The sequence below is a fragment of the Muntiacus reevesi genome, chromosome 2 (assembly GCF_963930625.1).
Source record: "Muntiacus reevesi chromosome 2, mMunRee1.1, whole genome shotgun sequence".
In the NCBI taxonomy this organism is placed as follows: domain Eukaryota; kingdom Metazoa; phylum Chordata; class Mammalia; order Artiodactyla; family Cervidae; genus Muntiacus; species Muntiacus reevesi.
This window is the reverse complement of record NC_089250.1, coordinates 259,972,449-259,986,725: the sequence shown is the minus strand read 5'-3', so window position 1 is coordinate 259,986,725 and position 14,277 is coordinate 259,972,449. Positions and strand designations below refer to the sequence as shown.

Sequence of the window (14,277 nt, the reverse complement as noted above, 5' to 3'; positions counted from 1 at the left end):
TGGCCTCTCCTAGAACAGATGGGATGGGGGTGGAGATGGGAGCCCCAGCCTTGCTGCCCACCTGCCCACTCCCCAGGCATCCGAGAAGTGCCATGTGAGGCAGCTGCCTGGCGGCCTTACCTTCTGGAGGTCCGTGTGCAGCTGTTTTAGCATCACCTCCAGCTGGTACACCTTGCCTGTCAGATCCAGGGGCGGCTCCTCACTGTAAAGGCAGGGGGCGGGTCAGGATCTCTGCCCACAGCTGGGAGAAGCCCAGGGTGCAGGCCCCTCTTGTCCCTGAGGCTCTGGCCAGTTCTCTCCTTGCTGGAGTCCCCAGGAGTGCCGGGGGGGTGAAGGCTGCGCTCCGCATGGGGCAGACTCCTCACCTGGTGGGGCGTGGGAGCACCAGGCCTGAAGTGAGCGGCGGTGCTCCCCCAGAGGGAACAAGTGTGCACTTTCAGGAGGAATTGGAGGAATTGGAGGTGGGAGGAATTCCCACCTCCCACCACCTGGGGCAGCGTGGTACAAAGCCCCCTCCCCACACCCACCCACCCAGCACCGAGCAAGCCCTAGCACGGAGCCAGCACTCGGGGTGTGTAAGTGGGCACGTGAGCAGGAGGGCCTGCCTGGGGGGCAGGACTAGTAACTAGACGGATGATGGTAACAGCCCCCATTCCTGAGAGCCCACCCTGTGATGTGTGAGGTCTGAGCGGCTCAGGCAGGGACGCTGTACCCAGGACCCCAGCCTGTGGCTCCTCCTTAGTGGGTTCCCCCATCCTGGGGCTGCCTGGCCCCTGCAGAGGAAGGGGAGAGCCTCTTTTTGCAGAAGGCTCCTCCGGGCATGGTGGGAACGCACGCGCCCGAGATGGATGAGAAGGGAGGCAGGGTGTCCGCTCAAGAAGCGGGAAAGACTCGCTGCCCACCCCCATGCCCCCACCACTCTTTCCACCCTGCTGGTCCTACATCTTGGGGAGCTGCAGTCGCAGGGTGAGGCTGGAGGCAGGTGGGAGGGGGCCAGCAGCTCAGGGCAAGAGGAGTCCAGGAGTCTGCCGGGAAGCCACAGGACCTGGCATTTCTACATGCACTGTGTTCCCAACCCCACTGCAGCGCCCCATCCCGGAACCGCCCAGCTCTGCTGTGACAGTGGGGCCAGCACTGTCGGCTTGAGGTTGAGCTCTAAAGCCAGGGTGTGAGGTGAAAAACAAGAAGAGCCAAAACCACCCCCCAAAATCGCTTCAACTGCCCATAGAGTAGAGTGCATTACTGTCGCATACGTCACTGCACGGTGAAGTATGCAGCTGAGTGTGAAATGCACTATTTAAATCCACGGACATGCAAGCCTGCCATTTCCATCTTCTCTCCCTCTTTGTGATTCTATTTTCTGCCAAGCTAGTGCACTCAAACATGCTGCGCCGAATGTGAGATGACAAATGGGAGAGGCCTGCCTCCCCACCCCTGGAAGCCTCGTGAGGACAGGGCTCAGGCCCCAGTCACCGCTGGGTCCCCAGACAGTCCGGCCTGGGGCCTGCCAGGGACGAGGTCAGAGATAAATGTCAGGGGCACCGGCACGTAATTTAGGAACCTGCAGAGGAGGAGACCCAGGAGCAGACAGAGGGCAGGCTGGAGGCTGGGAGCGGGGTAGACAGAAGGGGCGGACGTGAGGCAGCAGGCAGGGAAGACCGGGGATACCACTTATCGATTCAAAGCTGGCAGCAGAACAATGATCACTCCATACGAGGTCAGGACTGACACTGCTCGGTCCCCGCTGGGCCCCAGAGAGTGGATGAGCCCAGAGTCTGTTAGCTGAGGCGGTGGCCGCCCCTCCTGCTACTGCCGAGGGGGTGGGGGGACCTGCAGGGTGGCCTCCTGCCTGGACGGGCGGGGTAGGGAGCCTCACCTCATGGTTGGGGTGGTCCTGGGGGTCGGGGGCCCCCTTTCCAGGCTCAGGTGACTGTGGACAGGACTGTGTGCAGGCGGGACGTCCGGGCTCAGAGCTGGGTCGTTGAGAGAGAAGAGTGACACGGCTCTTTGCACTGCGGGGGAGAGGGGCGCGGTGGTCGGCTGGGCTCCCGGCTCCTCCTCACACCACCCCTCCCCCCTGCAACGGCCAACCCCTTCCTGCAAACCCCAGGACACTCCCAATCACACCCGCTTAGATCACACAGGCATACAGGAGGGATTCTTGCCAAAAAACCAAACCAAGTCAGGACACAAACACAATATTCCATCCTGTTTCTGAGTAAGCCTCCGGACCCGATGACCAGTTTATACACAATGCAAGGGACGGAGAAAGGACTTGAGCACAGTGTGGGCAAGGAACCGCCCCAATTCAGCTGAAATGGCCTGGTTTTGTCAATAATGGTGAGGGGGGAAAATGGCCGGAAGTGGATAGGGTTGACAATGGCTGATGAGGACACAGGGATCCATTATGTCCTAACTCTGAGAATGAATGTGAAACTTCCAAAGCAGAGAGAGACACCAAACAGAGACTATCAAGTATGTGGAAGAGAGAAACAGTCTCATGGGGCTGGTGGTTAAAGCAAAGATGCCCAGGTCCCATCCCCCAGACACGTGACTGGCTCGGGGGGCGGGGCCCGAGCCAGTGCCTGTATTTTCACATGGGACAGTTAGGTGGTCCTTCTATGATGGCAGAAATCTAAAACGGTCTGAATGCATCCAAAGAGTGGCTGGCTGAGTGAGTCCTTGGGCTTCCCTGGTGGCTCAGACGGTAAAGAAGTCTGCCTGCAATGCAGGAGTGAAAGTGAAAGTCGCTCAGTCGTGTCCGACTCTTTTCGACCCCATGGACTGTCCATGGAATTCGCCAGGCAAGAATACTGGAGTGGGTAGCCTTTCCCTTCTCCAGGGGATCTTCCCAACCCAGGGATTGAACCCAGGTCTCCTACATTGCCGGCAGATTCTTTACCAGCTGAGTCACAAGGGAAGCCCAATGCAGGAGACCCTGGTTCAATCTCTGGGTTAGGGAGATTGCCTGGAGAAGGAATTGGCAACCTACTCCAGTATTCTTGCCTGGCGAATCCCATTCTGAGGAGCCTGGTGGGCTACAGTTCATGGGGTCACAAAAGAGTAGGACACGACTGTGCAACTAACATTTTCTCGCTAAGTGAGTCTTAGGACAGAACAGAGGAGGGGCTGTGCCTCTCCGGGGGAGGCAAAGGCGGGTTCCTTTATTTCTAACTCCTTGCTCCAAGAACAGCACAGTGAAAACCCAAATGCCCTTCCCCAACGTTAACGGTTATGCCACACTTACTTCCTGCATTTGTGCATACTTCCTTCCCTAACCATTGGGGAAGGGAATATACCAACATCCTGGTACTTCACCCCTGAGTACTTCACGATGCATCTCCAGAAAGGAAAAGAAATGCTCCTATATATTCCTGACACAACATCGTCCTCAGGCAAGTTGACGTTGACATGCTATTATCGTCTAATAGACAATCACCTTGAAATTTTCCCAACTCTCTAAATAACATCCTTTATAGCTGCTGTTTTTTATCTTGGATTCAATATTTATGCTTTTTGAAAATGCTTTCATATAAAGAGTTTCACACAGGCCCCAAAGCAGAGGAAAGAGCATCAGGGGTCGTGAACGCATCACCTGTTTCAGCACTTTTCAACACACTTCAACATACCTTGGGATTCCTGCCCTGCGATCTCTTTGGTTTTTAATTCTCCTGATCACTCTTTTCCTTCACATTAAAAAAAAAAATTATTTTTGGCTGCGCTGGGTTTTCGTTGCTGTGTATGGGCTCTCTCTGCTTGTGGTGAGTGGGGGCTATTCTCGAGTTGCAGTGCAAGGGCTTCTCATTGTGGTGGCGCCTCCTGTTGTGGAGAGCAGGCTCTGGGCGCATGGGCTCGGCAGCTGCGGCTCCTGGGTTCTAGAGCGCAGGCTTAGCAGTTGTGGTGCATGGCATCTGCCATGTGGCGTTTGGGATCTTCCTGTATCAGGGATCAAACCCATGTCTCCTGCATTGGTAGGCGAATTCTTTACGACTGAGCCAACAGAGAAGCCCCTTCTCCTTTACTTCTTAAAAACAACTTATTGCAGGGGACATTTCTGATGGTCTGGTGGTTAAGACTCTCTACTTCCACTGCAAGGGGGGTGGGTTCAATTCCTGGTCAGGGAACTAAGATCCCATATGCTTGGGGCCACTAAACCCATGAGCCACAACTAGAGAAGCCTGAGTGCTGCAACTTAGCCCTGATGCAACCAAATTAATTAACTGATTAAAAAGAAAGCAAGGGCACAGGCCGAGGAGTCAGGGCCATGGGAAACAGGAGGCGGTGTCTGATCCAGACTAAGGGATATGAGGGAGGGCTTCCTGGAGGAGGGACTGCAAAGCTGTGGCCTAAAAGATGAAAAACGAGCCAGAAGAATACATTCTCATCTGTCCGGTTTTCACAGATGAGGAAACCGAGGCTGAGAAAGGTAAAGCTGCTTGCCCAAGGACACATGGGATGGAAATGGCAGAGACAGTCAGTTGTCTTATGGTCTGTTTTCTCTTTCTCCGTAATAATAGATCCCAAATTTCAGTCGTGCACAGGGTCTCATTCCTCAGGCTGCCCTGAAGCAAGGTGTGGCCATGACACTCAGGCCAATGGGATGTAAGTGCAGGAGGAGGGTGAGGCTATGGAAAACATCCTTCCAGTGGGGGTGGGGGTGGGGTGGGTGTCTGTCTCTCCCTGCTGGGCAGAGCTGGACGTGATGGCCAGAGCTCTAGCAGCCCAACTGTGAGGGTGAGGTCGCCAGGAATGGCAGAGCCAAGGGGGAAGGAGTTTGACCCTAATCAGAAGTGATGACCCCAGAGATTTTTACTGCCCGTCAGTCTGACTGCCCACCCCTGGAATTTTCACCGCATAAACCTTGTTTAAGTCACTGGATATTCTGCCACTTGTAGCCAAAGCCCATCTAAGTACAACTGGGATCACTACACTTCTGCACTAAAGTAGTAACAGAGAGCTCTGTCTGTTGATGGCATGCTCTGTGATGACAGGTTTCATACACAGTTTTCATAGATTCCTCCCTGCGGCCCTAGGCAGTGGGCACAGTCTCATTCTAGCTGGGGGGATGAGAAGGATGAAGACATCTGCCCAGGACTGCACAGTCAGCAAGTGACAGGGAGGATGTGAACCCTGCCTTCCCCTGACGTGGAACCTGAGCGTGTCCCCCTTTAGAGCCTCAAGGCCGTGCTCGCTTTGGCGGCACATACGCTAAAACTGGGACGATAGGATTAGCACGGCCCCTGCAGAGGGGTGACATTCAAATCTGTGAAGTGTTCCATATTTTTTAAGCAATTTTCCTCCAATTAAAAAATAAATTAAAAAGAAAACACATCTTCCTTCTTAGAAAAAGGCCCAGTTTGACCAAAAGAAAAAAGGTAACATTGACCGAGAGGATAAGTGGGCTTCCCGTGGCTCTGTGGTAAAAAACCCATATGCCAATACAACAGACATGGGTTTGATCTCTGGGTCAGGAAGATCCCCTGGAGGAGGAAACTGCAACCCACTCCAGCACTCTTGCCTGGAGAATCCCATGGACAGAGGAGCCTCGTGGGCTGCAAAGAGTCGGACACGACTGACCACAGCACTACAGAGGGCTAAGTTAAATAAAATAGAGTAAACTACAAAAAAAAAAAGCTCCAAGGCCGTCCGTGGATCCTTCCAGAACAGAGAAGGGAGTGGGGATCTGGTGGGGTTGGGTGGAAGGCGCCTACCTTCATAGGCCTTGGCTGCGTTCACCAGGCTGGACCACTCGAGGCCAGCAGCCGTGTCGGGGAGTGGCATCATTCCTGGGTCCAGACGCCGCAGGGGCCGGTCCCGCCCGTCGGCCAGTGAGAGCTCGGAGGCTGAGATGGTGGCTGGGTGGGGAGAGGATGGGTGCGAGTGACAGCGTGGGAGAAATAAAGAAATGAACACGTTACTTTACACTTCACATACAATTATGTAACATTACATAACTGTTACACTGTTATATATAATTAAATGAATAAATTATATTTATTAGATGATAAATGCCAGGGAAAACAACCAGCAGGGTAAGGGGGTAGGAGTCTCGGATGTTTATGTGGGTATGATTTGAAACAGGGTGCCAGGGGAGGCCTTGCGGAGAAGATGGCCTTTTGTACAAAACTCCGAAGGAGGCGAGGCCGTGGTGGGTGGTCAGGGGGTACATCTTGGGAGAAGAGCTTTCTGGGCAGATGAACCAACCAGTGAGAAATGAATCCCTGAAGCAGGAACGTGCCTGGAGGTTTAAGAAACAGAGGAGGGCACTCCTCTAGATATCCAGTGGCTAAGACTCTGCGTTTCCACTGCAGGGGGCCCAGGTTCGATCCCTTGTCAGGGAACTAAATCCCACATGCCACAACTAAGATTTGGCACAGACAAACTAAAAAAAAAAAAGAGGCGGCTCGCGTGGCTGGGACAGAAGGTGGTGACAAGGCTGGAGGGTGCAGGGCCCTTGGGGCTATGACAAGAACCATATCTATTCCCCAAGTGAGATGGAGCCAGAGCAGGGTTCTGAGCTGTCGCCGGTGTCCACTGGATCCCTCTGGCTTTCTGCCGGGGGATCAGGGAGGCTGTGAGGAGGCTCCTGGGACGGTCCAGGAGGGAGCTGAAGGCAGACAGGGCCCGGTACGGCTGGAGGGACAAGGTCCTGGGTCTGCCTGGCAGGTGGGGCCGGCAGCATTCCCTGAGGGTGGATGTGGGTGTGAGGCAGGGGGGGATCCGGGAGGACTTCAGGATCCTGGAGCTGGCACTGAGTCGGGGAGGACCGGGGGCGAGATCAGAAGTGAGGCTTCTGGAGGTGTGAGTGTGAGAAGCCTGAGACACCCGCACGGAGCCGTGGGTGGGGTGCAGGCCCCGCGCGTCTGGAGCAGAAGGGAGTGCCGGGCTGCAGACAGAACGTGGGGCTTTGGGGTACGGCCGGTGTTTAGGGTCACTGTGGGGAGACCTGGGGGGTTCAGGCATGACATGACAGGCAGGGAGAGAGTCTCAGGGTGCTGGAAAGGATGGAAGGCACAAGCAGTGTGTCAACGGTGGCATCTGCTGCAGAGATGGAGGGAGTCCCCCCGCCGGGCTTAGGCCCTGACTTGCTGAGGCCTCACGACCCTACGGGGGAGGGCGCAGAGGGTGACAGGGAAGCATGGAGGTCGGGCGGTGACCTCGGCAGGAAAGGCTGGGCCTGCTCCATGTACCCCAGGTTCATCCTCTCGCCGGGCACCGCCCTGGGTACTACAGAGGTCATCTCTCGGCCCCCACTCCCCCAAATCAGCCAGGAGGGAAGCGCTACCATGACCCTGTGTGACAGAGGGGCGACGGGCTCGGACAGGAAGCGGGCTGCCTCGCACCCTCTCTCTTGCTGGTGGGGGCACCTGAGTCTGACACGTGGGGCCTGACGCGGACCCTGCTCTAAGCCTGGTCCCATGTGGCGTTGGTCTTGAGAGGCTCCCTGCTCATGTCTTAGTTCAGAGGCGCAAACCTGACTTATGAGAAGGCAGAACGCTCGCTCCTGGTGACAGAATGCTGACACACACACACGTCAACAGCTAGTGGTTTTTTCAGCGCTTACTGCACATCAGGCTCTGAGCGTGGCGTTTCCCTTGTACTAGCTCGTCTGATTCTCAGATTAACTCAGTGAGGAGGGTGCTTTTTTGGCCTACATCCTATAGGCACAGGGAGGTTACAGCTGTGAGGTCAGGACCTGACCACAAACCCCAGCCACCCGGCTCTCAGGATGTGAGGTGCTCGTTGGCGAGTGAATGAACGCTCAGGGGAATGGATGAGAAGGCAGGCAGGATGCCCTTGATCCCCACACTCCCGTTTCCAGCCTCCTAGTGTCTCATGGCTGAGCAGGTGGGGACTGTGGGAGCAGCTGCCTCTGCCACGCAAGTCATCTCAGGCGCTGCCTCGTGAGAGGCTCCTTGGCCTTGAGGGCCCTTCATCAGGGGAGCCTGGGCTCGGGGTGACAGCACCTCTTCAGCCCCGACGTGGCTTGCGAAGGGCTCTCGAGCAGGCGTGGAGACGTGGAAAGGCCTGGGGCCCCTGGCCAGATGGGACTCTCAGCTTCAGGAGGACAGGGGAGTCAGATGGGCAAAGAGAGGGGGTGTGTGTGTGCGCGCGTTTCATGAGAAAGAGGGCCCTGGGCTGCGGTCACCGTAAGGACCCAGACAACCCTGGGTCCTGCTCTTAGGGAGTCCCCAGTCCAGCGGGGGAGACAGACTCATTCCCACACAGCGACCGCCGGGAAAGAGTGGGGCTGTGATGGGGAAACCAAGGCTGAGAGAGCATGATGGGATGGGAGGGAGCTGGGGGCAGGGGCAGCCCAGAGGAGGTGCCTGACTCAGCCTGGTTAGGGAGAGAGGACTTCCTGGAGGAGGCAGCTTCTTTGTCACGACTGAAAGGATAGGTAGAGCTAGGCAGGTACTCTGTCTGTCTGTCTGTGATCTCTGGGCACACTACCCCTGCCCTGGCCCGCCTCTTGCCTTCTCACCATGTGTCAAATGCCTCCTCATGCCAGGCCCTGCCTTCGACACGGGCAGGGCAGTGGAGGTGAGAGGCTGATGAAGGAGACACAGAGCGAAGCTCAGAGAAGCGAGAGAAACCGCCGGGAAGCTCTGCCACCAGGGCGGGGGGCGATGTGCCCCCCACTGCTGGGTGCCCAGAGCCCACGGCAGAGCCTGGCCCGGACCAGGGGCTGGAGAAACAGTGGGAGAGAGCCAACAGGGGGTGGGCCAGGGGCTCTCGAGTTTAAGATGGGAGAGAGGACCCGGCCTGGGGCCTACGGGAGACCCCAGGAAAGAGCCAGATCTGAGCAAAGCCCTAAAGGAGTCAGGTACCAAGCAGGGGGCTGGGGAACAGCACGGCAGGCAGAGGGAACAAGTCACTTGGAATACCCTGAGGATGGCGAGTGTGGGACAGGAGGTTCTCAGGGAGGGTGCCGTGAAGTGGAGGCACTGAGGAAGGGCCCTGGGGTGGAGCCCCAAAATATCAGGGCAAGGGATACGGACCCAGATAGGAGGTCAGTGAGAAGCTGTGGAAGAATTTTAAGGGGGGAGACAGAACCCCTCAAAAAAAGTCCCCGAGTCTCCTCCATCCACTGTGGTGTACAAAAGGGCTCCATCAGATGCTACAGGGCACAGCCCCTCAGCTGAAACCTGGGGGTGGGCACATCTCTGAAGTCAAGGTTTGTGGCGATCTGACAAAGTAATGACATACTTCATATACACACATACACCCGTAAAGGTCGGCAGCGGCCCCCATTCAACACACCCGTGTTCCTCAACTAAGCAACGGATGCTTCATGCCAAGTGGGGTAAAGAAGGGCCATGAACAGCCTTACATCCGTTCGGGTCGGGCACTGCTCGGGGCTGGGGGGGCCTGGCCTGGACTTCTGTCCTGCCTTCCAGTCCCAGAGCCTTTGAGGTTGTGGATAGAGGATTACAAGGTGGACTGAAGGCATGGCTGACCCCAGCCAGCGCGCAACCATGCACACAGCACTCCCTTCAGTAAATATTTGCTGATGGTGGTCACACCACGGTATCCCCTCGCTTCGAGAGCTGGCAGGACTGGAGGAAGTCACGTATGAAGTCACGTATGTGAAGGCAGGGACCTCCCTGGTGGTCCAGGGGTTAAGACTCTGTGCTCCCAATGCAGGGGACTCAGGTTTGATCCCTAGTCAGGGAACTAGAACCCAAACGCCACAACTAAGAGTTTACAGGCTGTAACTAAAGATCCTGGGTGCTGCAACTAAGACCCAGAGCAGTCAAATACATAAATAAAAATAAATGTTAAAAAAAAAAATCCATGAGGTTATCTGCTTGGTGCTGGAACAGGGAGCTGGGGCTGGAACAGGGAGCTGGGAAAGGGGCGCATATAATGGAAACCCTGATCCTCAGGGCCCTAGTAATGAGCTTCCATTCTGGAGATATCTAGAGAGACTAACGCCCTCTCTCTGGTCTCAGAGGACCCCTATCCTTGGGGACCACCATCCCTAGGTGACTGATGCTTGGCCAACAATCCCCTGCTCTGAGGGTGACACCCAGTGTGCAGAAGCACTGGGGTCCCCGGAAGCTCCTGCGTACTTCGGTTTCCACCCTCATCTGACCTCGAGGTGATCTGCATGCTCATGCCCTCCTGCCCCACTACCCCTCACCCCAACCAGCCTCCAGGCTCCCAGGCTCACATTTCTTCTCAGGGAAGCTGTTGCCGGCGGTGGTGGGGATGGGGCCAGGGCCGCCAGGCGGGTGGGGGTGCTGGTGTTGGCGGCGGGTGGGCAGCGTGCTGGAGGGGAAGGCGCAGGTGCTGGTGAAGAGCACGTCGCTGGGCAGGCCTGGCTCCAGGCCGGCAGGGTTGGCGAAGCTGGGCTCCCGACGCCCACTGCACAGACTCTCATCTGACAGCGTCCGCTGCAGGCTCTTCTGTGGCGACTGCTGCCAGGACAGGGGTGTGGTCAGGGCCAGGCCCACGGTCACTGCCCTCGGATGCTTCCTCCCCACCATCTGCAGTCCTGACCCACCCAGCACCCATTTCTGCCCAAAGTACAGCACTTCTCCCTGAGGATTCCTCCTCCCCTCTTTGCAGCCCACCTGGGTCTGGAGGGCTGACCCCACTCTCCAGCTCCAGGGGAGGTAGGGAAGGTGGGGTGACCTCAGCTAGAGCAGGAGACTCAGGCGTTGGTGGGGACCACCTGGGACAGAGTGCTGGCTACCACCCAGAGCTGGTTGGAGGAAACCCTGAGGAGACTGGGGCCACCCAGGTCCCAACAAGAGTGCACCTGCCAAGCGCCTGGCCCACCAGGGGAGGCAGAGAAGAGAGGGACAGAGAACGCCTGCTGTTTTGGCCTCTCCCCACTTCTGGGTCACAGGAGCCCAAGTGCCCCCTGAGCACTCCCTCCACTCCTGGTCCTGTGGTCTGGGCAGGCGGGTGCTGCTTCCACCCTGTGCTCGGGGAGAAGGATGTCAGAGCCACCATGAGCATCCATTGGCAGCTGCATGCGGTCCAGTGGGGATAAAGCCCCCGTGGGCCTGCCAGGCTGGCTCACACTGTGATCCTGTCCCTGACCAACGCGACGTCCTGACTCCTGGCTGCAGGGGCACACACACCCCGACAGGCCGGTGGGCGCCTCGGGCAGGCAGAGGCTGGAGTGAGGGCAGGGAGCTGCCCCGCCCCGGCCCCGCCCCTCTGCCTGTCTGATGGCACGCATGCGCGCACGGGTGTGGGCATGGCATGGGCAGCCTCCACGTACGCCGGTTTCTCTCTCCTGCTCGGGCGCCAGGTTGTCCATGATGATGAGCTTCTTTAGGTCATCTTCGATGGTGGACTTGTAGTTCTTCCGTGGGGAGCGGAGGTCTCGGAGGGAGGCCCTCAACCGCGGCTGCCCGAAGACGTTTTTCGTGCTGCTGTCCACCTGTCTGGAAGGAGAAGGTCATGGTCAGAAGGGTCTCCGGAGGCTCAAGTCGCTTCTCAGAGCCGTCCTGACCCTAGGGAGCCAACCACCACTGGGCGAGTGACCGCGGCTTCCCCACATCACCCGGGGCAGATGGACAGAAGCGAGACCCGGGTTATCCTCGCCACTTGCCCATCCCTCAGATGCGGCCTGGGAGCCCCCTCCGTGCCGTGTGTGTGTGCTCAGCAGCGGGAATAGAGCAGTGAATGTGGAGCAGACCCGTCAGAGAGACTGACCATGAAAAAATGAACAGGGAGAGAGACCCCACAATGCGAGGTAGAGAGAGGTATTCTGAAGAGAAATAAAGTTGGGTAAAAGGACAGGGGTTGCTGGGGATGGAGGCTGGCTTTTCCTGTCATCTCCTGGCAGTACCACATGGCATAGAGGTCTCAGCTCCCGGCTCGGGGATCAGCGCGCCCCCTGCACTGGAGCACGGAGTCTGAACCGCCGGACCACCAGGAAGCCCCAGGGCAGGCTTTTCTAAGGGGATGACGTCTGAGCAGAAAGGGCAGAAGGCAGGAATCTGCTGGTAGAAGAGGAGGCCAGGTAGAGAGAACAGCGAGTGCTGGGCTGAGACGTGTGAACAAGCCTGGTGAGCTTACAGAGGCGTCAGGTGAGGCCTGGGAGGGGCTGGGGCAGGCGTTTGGGAACTTATGAGCCACAGAAGGGTCTCAGGATTGCGTCTGCAGAGTCTGATCTGGTGAGTGCCTGGTCCTGATTTGTGCTTTAGAAGAGTTGCGGACAGAGACGTCACCCTCACGGAAACAAGGAGACAGGAACCTCCGGAGTTGTTCAGGTGGAACACAGGGGTGGTGCGGATCAGGGACTCCAGCCACAGAAGAGGGAGGGGGTCCCACAGAGTTAGAATCCCCTGGGGGGACCGGTCCCTTTGGGCCAGGGCTGGGCCACAGACTGCAGACCTCTGGCCTGGGCGCTCCAGGGTCTGGCACCAGATCTCCCTCACTTTGCTTTCCATCACGTGGGGTGGGCTCACACATCATTGGGTGGCTGGGAGGATCCAGAGATGAGGCACAAGGGCTTGGAGCAGCCTCTGACTGCTCCTATCTTGCTTTTCTACTGGGTCTCCCGGGTGGTTCAGCTGATAAAGAATCCCCCTGCAATGCGGGAGACCTGCGTTTGACCTCTGAGTTGGGAAGAGCTCCTGGAGAGGGGACTGGCTACCCACTCCAGAGTTCTGGCCTGGAGAAGTCCATGGACTATACAGTCCACAAGGTCACAAAGAGTTGGACACGACTGAGCAACTTCCACTCTTGTTCCAGAAGCTGGTTTGTGAGCCCGGGTCACTCTGATCCCCACACTCTTCTTCGGCATTCCCAAAGCTGACTCAGGTCTGCCTTCCAGAAGACTCTATGATCTAAAAGTCACTGAGGCACAGTCTGGGGTTAACAGCAGGAGCCCTGGTGCGCAGACAGGTTTGAGTCTGAGTCTAGACCCTGCCTGCTCCTGCTGTGGGACCCTGGGCAAGTCACACCGCCTCTCTGATCCTTGGTTTGCACACAGGGAAAACACAGTGACCTTACTACATTTTGGAATTTGCTGCAAACTGCCTGGCCAGCACCTCACAGAGTGGACGCTGGGGAAATGAGAGCTGCTCTTCTGACCGTTTCTCTGGGGGGCTGCATACTGTCCTCTCCTACTGCTCCTTCCCCATTCTGCAGGCACCACAGACTGTCATCCCAGCTCCCTGGCCCGGGCTGGCTCCTGGGGGCTCTCTGCCCTCCACTCCCGGGACTTCCCCTGCAGTCTCCTCCTGCCTCCTGAGTCTGGCCCAGGCTTTGGGATCAGGTCCTACTTTTCCAGCCAACACTGGATCCCTCATCTGAGGTGTTGCCACCCCCCAGGAAAGAAATAATGACAGCTAACAGAAGCACAGAGCCAGGCGCTATCTACCAGTCCATGTGAGGGCTCCATGTGAGCTAACCAGCCCTCCTTGGGAGCCACTGTTAATTGGCATCTCTGCTCTACAGGTGGGAAACTGAGATACAGAGAGGTTAAACTAACTGTCCACAGTCACACGGCCTGGGAGCAGGAGTCAGGATTCCAGTCCGGGCCACTGGGCTACCGAGCCCACGGGCATCACGACAGCGCTTTGGCTGTCACATTTCTATCAAAGAGTTGGTGTACGAAAGATGTATAGTATGTGAAACATAATCACTTTGGGTTTAATGATATGCTTTTATAGGGACTTTCCCAGTGGCCCCATGGTTAAATATCCACCTTCCAATTCAGGGGACGTGGGTTCGATTACTGGTCAGGGGAACTAAGATTCCCATACGCTGCGGGGCAGCGGAGGCCAGGAACCATAACTAAAGAGAAACACAGGCACCCCAACTAGAGAAGCTCGCATGCCCCAACAAAGATCCCATGTGCCCCAACTAAGACCCGACAGCCAAATAAATTAGTCTTTTTAAAAATGCTTTTATACATTAAAAAAAATCCTGGAAGAAATTATGAACAATAATTACTTCTGGGAAGTAGGAGTCATATTAGAAGGTGGAAAAATGAGCCTTTCACTTTTCATCTGATATAAACACCCTTCTGAACTGCTTGAATTTATTTTGCTATAATCATGTATTGTAACAAAAATAATAATAAAAAATAGTTTAAAAAGAGCTGACACCTAGACTTCATCATTGTGTAACTCAAGAAAGAAAAAGAGAAGAGTCTTTGAACTCAGGAAGAAATAAGATATCTTGGGCTCCTGAGGGTACTGAAGTCTATGTTTTTTATTTTTTCTCTTATTTTCTCAGCTGCCAGTCTTGGGATTTCAACAAAGGAAGGAAGAGAGGGTGGTTAAGTTTTTTTTTCTTGTTAGG

The 14,277-nt window shown here is 56.3% G+C and overlaps 1 protein-coding gene and 1 pseudogene across 4 annotated transcripts in view; one reads left to right on the top strand and one right to left on the bottom strand.

The window, feature by feature from the left end:
* Positions 1-14,277, bottom strand: part of SIPA1L3 (signal induced proliferation associated 1 like 3) — a 251,556-nt gene that overhangs the window by 3,665 nt on the left and 233,614 nt on the right. For 3 of the 4 annotated variants that reach the window (XM_065926010.1, XM_065926008.1, XM_065926009.1), the window contains exons 17-21: positions 11,240-11,405; positions 10,178-10,424; positions 5,712-5,855; positions 1,877-2,012; positions 121-202 (exon numbers count right to left, since the gene is read on the bottom strand). In XM_065926010.1, the coding sequence (XP_065782082.1) occupies positions 121-202; positions 1,877-2,012; positions 5,712-5,855; positions 10,178-10,424; positions 11,240-11,405 (775 nt within the window). The remainder of the gene's footprint in view (positions 1-120; positions 203-1,876; positions 2,013-5,711; positions 5,856-10,177; positions 10,425-11,239; positions 11,406-14,277) is intronic. The other variant, XM_065926011.1, reaches the window with a different exon arrangement.
* LOC136162160 (U6 spliceosomal RNA) lies at positions 5,185-5,285 on the top strand (annotated as a pseudogene).